The sequence below is a fragment of the Molothrus ater genome, chromosome 9 (genome assembly GCF_012460135.2).
Source record: "Molothrus ater isolate BHLD 08-10-18 breed brown headed cowbird chromosome 9, BPBGC_Mater_1.1, whole genome shotgun sequence".
NCBI classification, from domain to species: domain Eukaryota; kingdom Metazoa; phylum Chordata; class Aves; order Passeriformes; family Icteridae; genus Molothrus; species Molothrus ater.
The window spans coordinates 7,218,491-7,223,931 of NC_050486.2; the positions used below are offsets into that span (position 1 = coordinate 7,218,491).

General features: G+C 47.3%; 1 protein-coding gene across 1 annotated transcript in view; it reads left to right on the top strand.

Moving 5' to 3' along the window:
- NIBAN1 (niban apoptosis regulator 1) overlaps positions 1-4,806 on the top strand; it is a 55,398-nt gene extending 50,592 nt beyond the window's left edge. Inside the window, exon 14 of the mRNA XM_036388217.2 lies at positions 592-4,806. Within this exon, the coding sequence (XP_036244110.1) occupies positions 592-2,261 (1,670 nt within the window). The 3' untranslated portion in view covers positions 2,262-4,806. The remainder of the gene's footprint in view (positions 1-591) is intronic.
- Positions 4,807-5,441: the final 635 nt, after the last annotated feature.

A 5,441-nucleotide genomic window follows, 5' to 3' on the forward strand; every position in this document is an offset into this window, starting at 1 on the left:
TGCCAATTGCAAGACTAAGAGAATTGCAAAGACTAAGGGTAACAGAGATTAATTTCCTCAAATGAAATGAACTTCTGGATGCAGTTTCCAGTACTCACTGATGCCAGTGCAGTGCTCCTTGCAGATCTCTCTACTTCTGTGTCAGAAAACGAGACTATTCTTAATAAATACTACATATATATCTATATAAATATATATATCAATAAATACTTTATTTCTCTATATGTACCTGTCTGTCTATACCCTGGCTAAAAGACAAGCAGATGTACTGCATAGGATGTTTTCACAGACCATAGGCACTCCTGTTGCAAAACAGCAGTATAATAATTGTAGCCAGCATACTTTTATTGGCATATTCAATGTAAATCCTTCTGCACTGAAGCATTACCCTTGTGCATTGTGGGTCCTCTGCTTCAGAAATGCTCGGGTCAATACTAAAGTGTCATTATTCAAAAAATAAAATTCCCATCCCCAGAAAAGAAATGTGAACTAAAAGGAAGCTGAAAATGAACATTAGTGTTGTCTTTAATACCAAAACATAAACTTGGGAAAGCACTGTATGTTCTTCTCTGGTGTTTCTGTTTTATTCAGTGATCAACGAGGCTGCCGTTCTGAGGAAGCACAACCTGTTTGAGGATAACCTGAACGTGCCCTGCGAGAGCGTGTCCAGCCTGACGGAGCTGAGGACCCCCGTGGGATCAGCCCAGGGCACCCCCGCCAAGGCTCCCTCAGCTCCCCGAGCCGAGGGCTCAGACACCGAGAGCCACGGGGACGAAACGCTCGTTGTGACAGGGAAAATCGTCTGGGAGAAGGATGCTGAGGAGGGAAAGTCACCAGACAAAGAGGCAGGCGCCTCTGCTGGTGCAGCTGGTGATCAGGCCAGCAGGAGGGAAGCAGTGGCTGTCACAGACATTGGTGACAAACAGGAGTCCCCCTCGGCTGGCCACACTAAACAGGGAGCTGGAGAGGGAAAAAGCGCTTTGGAGAACGTATCAGAGTGTGTAGTGATACATTCTGAGGGAGAACTCAAGGCACAACAAAAAGCTGTGGAGGAAAAAGTAGCATCTGGGACTGACACTGCAGTAAAAAATTTTGAAGCCAGCCCTAAAAAAGAACTGAAGGTATCTGAAGGAGACGTGGAGGAAGAGGTGACCTCAGAGAGTCAAACAGTGACAGCTGCTGTGTCTGTCAGTGGCACTGAGAAAGCAAGCACAGCACAGGAAAAAGTTTCTGAGATAAAGCTCACTTTCCCACCTGAGAGTGTAACAGATACAGAGATTTTAGGGAGTGCAGAAAAGAAAAGTAAGGTAGGAAATGAAACTATGGGAAAATTATCTCAGAGTGAAAATGCAGTAGGAACAGGGTTTGAAGGGGATAGTAAAAAAGAAAGCGGTGAGAGTACTGAGACAAAGATTGTTTCCCAGGATGAAAAGACAGGGAAAGCAGAGTTTGGGGATAGTCCTAAAAAAGAAAGCCAGTCAGAAGAAAAGAGTTGTAAATCCCCCGATGATGTGAATGAGATAAGGAGTTTGCTGATGCTGACAGTTGAGATCCCAGCAGATACTCCAGCTGAGAACATAAAGGCGGTCTGTGAGGGCGAGCTGCTGAAGATGCAGGAGCACCATAATGGGATCTACGAGTTGAGCGAAGTGGCTGTGGCAGAAATTCAGGTGAGCCAGAAGACGAAGAGTGAAGATGCAGCGGAATGTGTGGAGTTCAAGGAGGAGCGACCGTCCTCAGCCAGCCTGGGGACCGATGGTACGAGGGTAGAGAGCGTGCCCAGGGGGGCACAAGCACCGTGGCTGGTGGAGAGCTGGGCTCCGCCTCAGGAGGCAAAGGCAGAGGTGGAGAGCAAACCACCTGTGCGGTACGCGGGTGCGGGAGGTGAGAGGTTGCAGCCAGAGGAACAGACGGGAATTGCGATGTATGGGGAGGAAGGAACAGGGAACAGCCACGCTGTCCCGGAGGACGGTGGGACACAGAGCCCCTCTCCGAGCCCTGCTGCAGATGCAGCCACGAGGGACGTGCCCATCCTGGATAGAGCCAACCCAGGACTGCTGGAGCCGGTGTCCCTGGAGCCGCAGCAGCGCCGGGAGCAGCCCAGGGCAGAGCGCACGGCAGACACAGAGCCTGGGCGGCCAGAGGGGGAGCCGGGAGATCAGTCCTCTTCACACGCAGGAATTCAAAGCACCGGAGGAAAAGCCATTCTCCCAGAAGAGCACCGAGAAGATGGTCCTGCACAGCAAAACTCTGAGGAGTAAAGAGCAGCTTTCAGCCCAGCCCTGCAGGACCTATTCACTCCAGTAATCCCTGTTCAGTTTTGAATATTTGTTCAGGTTGGGGCTGGAGGAAATGCGCTTTGTTGTGGTGTCCCCAGCTCCTGCAGGTTTGCCACAAATCCCTTCCTGAGGGATGGGTGATGGGTTTCGTTCTGGTTAGAACCAGATTACTGCTGAGGAATCTCATCTGTCACTTCAAATCTGCTCCCTTTTAAAGCTAGAGAAAAAGTCTGGAAATGTGACCACTGAATGCTTCAAACGCCCAACTATCATCAACTTATTTTAACAACGTAGCTCTTCTTAGGGATCCTCTTGATTTTTAAATGCATGGTTTTGACAAGTACCGCTCTGATTCTGGTGGTTGGTACATACATACTCGAGGATGCTTCTAGTGTTTGCATGCAGTATACAAGAAATAAAAATATTTTTTAGTAGTAAACAGAACCAAATAGTTGATTTAGTAGATTGCTGAAAGGCCACACTGTGCAAAATCTGCAAACTGATTACTTAATTATTTTCAAGTTTTGGCAGATATCAAAGACAAGCAAATATTCTGATTTTTAATTTTTTTTTTTCTCTTATTGCTGTATTTAAAAAGGGGAAAGTATGGGAGCAGGTTTCTCAGTCCCACTCTGCACTTCGGGGTTATTTAGCCTTCCAGAGCACTTTATGGCTATTTTGTTTTGTTTTGTTTTATGGAAGGGAGAGAAGAGAATGTTTACAATAACTATAACCATTGGGCAGCATTTCTCTGGTTTAAATCCCACCATAAAATAGATTCAATTACAGCTGTTTCATAGAGAATATCGAGTCCTGCCATTCCCATTCCCACTGAGTTACTCAGGTCTGTAGACCTTTTTAGGTGTGGAAATGATGTAATAAGTGGCAACAATTGTGAAATACCAGAGTCATTGCATCCAATTTCTAATGCAGATGTTAACTGAAGTGACAGGCAGCCAGAGGTTGTTTTTCATGTGCTTGATTTTGGAGGGCAGAATCACATTACAAAAGCAGTTATTAAAATGAGACAGTTGCTTTCATACACACGATCTGTATCAAGCCACGATCTTGGCACAGAGTTGCTTAAATGTGGTTTTTGCATCTCAGTTTGGACAGAAAAGCTTGGAGATGAGACCCAGTATTTTAGTAAATTGGCCTTTCAAATGCAAGGCCTCACTTTAGAGGTCAGTTTAAGGGCACCTTGAAATTCTGGCCCGGTGTTTTGAGCCTGTTTCTGAATGTCATACAGTGCAGGACAGCAAAGATTAATTATAATTGCAGCAAGGACTGCAGGATTTATGCCCATCAAGACATGGGAAGAAATAACAAAGTCCCAGGAGCATAATATGTGTTTGCATTTAACTTCAGCAAACTGTGCAAAGTCTTTTAATGCTATCAAAATATTCCTTATTACTAACAGAAAATTGATACTAGAGGAACAGACAAATATTACTGTGTGAGGAAGGAACCTTATTGAGTAACTGGATTAACTACTCTGTCACTACAGTAAAATAAATGCAGTTCCTATTTATTCTAGAAGCTGTACTGTGGTGTGGAAACGTGAAGGTCACAGACGTTTTCCTTGCAGAAGTACTTTGACTCGTTTCCTCCTTGTATTTCATGCAGAAATACAAATTTGGAAACATACAAACCACTGCCAGCAAATGATTTTTTTTTACGAATCATTGGTTATTTCACTGTCAGCTGCTTCACTTTTTCAAATCGTTAACTATTTAAAATTGGTACTGAGTGTTAAGTGATTTCAAATTTATAAAGTGCTCTAGAGTTAAGCAGCAGCAGGCAGCCCTGTTATGCTAAAATTAGGGGACATTATGGGGTGTTAGTACTTTTTTTGTATGAAAGACAGCATGGCAGCAAAAAAGACTGCAGCCTCCTGCAAAAGGAAACTAATTCATTCTAATATGAATTAGATACATCTGTACAGAGAGCATTTTGCATAAATATTTCCATAATGGTAATTTTGGAGTTATTGCTGTGGCAGGCCTAGATCTGGCTAATATTTTCCTGTGATACGTGTTGCATTGCTGAATGCAGATGCTCAGATGCTTTTCACCAGAGAGATGGGTAAGGATGAGGGAGATTCAGCCTGTATAATTTAAATTCCAGTTCCTCATGGCCATGGGACTTTTTTTCCTGGTCTTGGGCATTTTCTGCCCGTTTGCAAATGGATAAAGTAGTGCTTTTCTAGTCTACCACAATTGGTTAGCAGCGACAGCTTGGTTAGAAGAGCTCAACAATCTGCAAGGTTATGTGGGACCACTGTTCAGAAATTATAATAATGCAGCCATTCCGTTGTTTTTGTTGCTTTCTTGGCAGTTTCCTTCTCAAACCGTGAACTGTAATAAATAAATCGCTTTTACGGCCCACGGCCGAGAGTCGGGTGCCCTGAGGGGGGCGGGCCGGGGTGTGCAGCTCCCTGTTAAGGGCCAGGACATGAAACACATTGTATTTGCTTGGAACTTTGTACAAACGCTTGTCACGGAAATAAAGACGCTCTTCCCTTCCATTGCTGGGAGGCTGCTTTTGTAAGGGTGTGATAATTCGGGGGATTTTATTAAAGAAACGTTCCTCAGGCAGCTGGAGGTGACGGCGGTGTTCCCAGCACGGAGAGGGGAGTTTTTAGGGGAGCAGGGAGTGACAGCGTGAGGGGGAACGGCTTCACACTGAGTGTTGGATTGGGTATTTAGGAGGAAGTTCTTCGCCGCGAGGGTGGTGAGGCCCCGTCACAGCGTGTCCACAGAAGCCGTGGCTGCCCTATCCGTGGGAGAGTGCAAGGCCAGGCTGGACGGGGTTCTAATTACGTCCCTGCCCACCACGAGCTGCTCCGCACAACCCCTTCCGTCCAAAGCCGCTCCGGGCAGCGCCTAAGGGAGCGCGGCGGGCGGGGCGGAGCGCGGGGCTCGCCGGGAGCTGTGTGCGGTCGGAGCGCGGGGCACGCCGGGAGCTGTGGTTCCCCACCCTTTGTCCACGTCGACCCTCTCGTTACGCGTTCCCTGCCGGCTCACGTGACCCCCGCGCCGCGCTCCCCCATTGGCCCGGCGGCGCGCGCTGGAGGGGGGCGGTGCCGGAAGCGGCGGCGGCGCGAGGCCGTTTCCTTGGCTACGCCCCCGCGGGCGCGCGCGGAGGGGCCGGGCCGGGCCC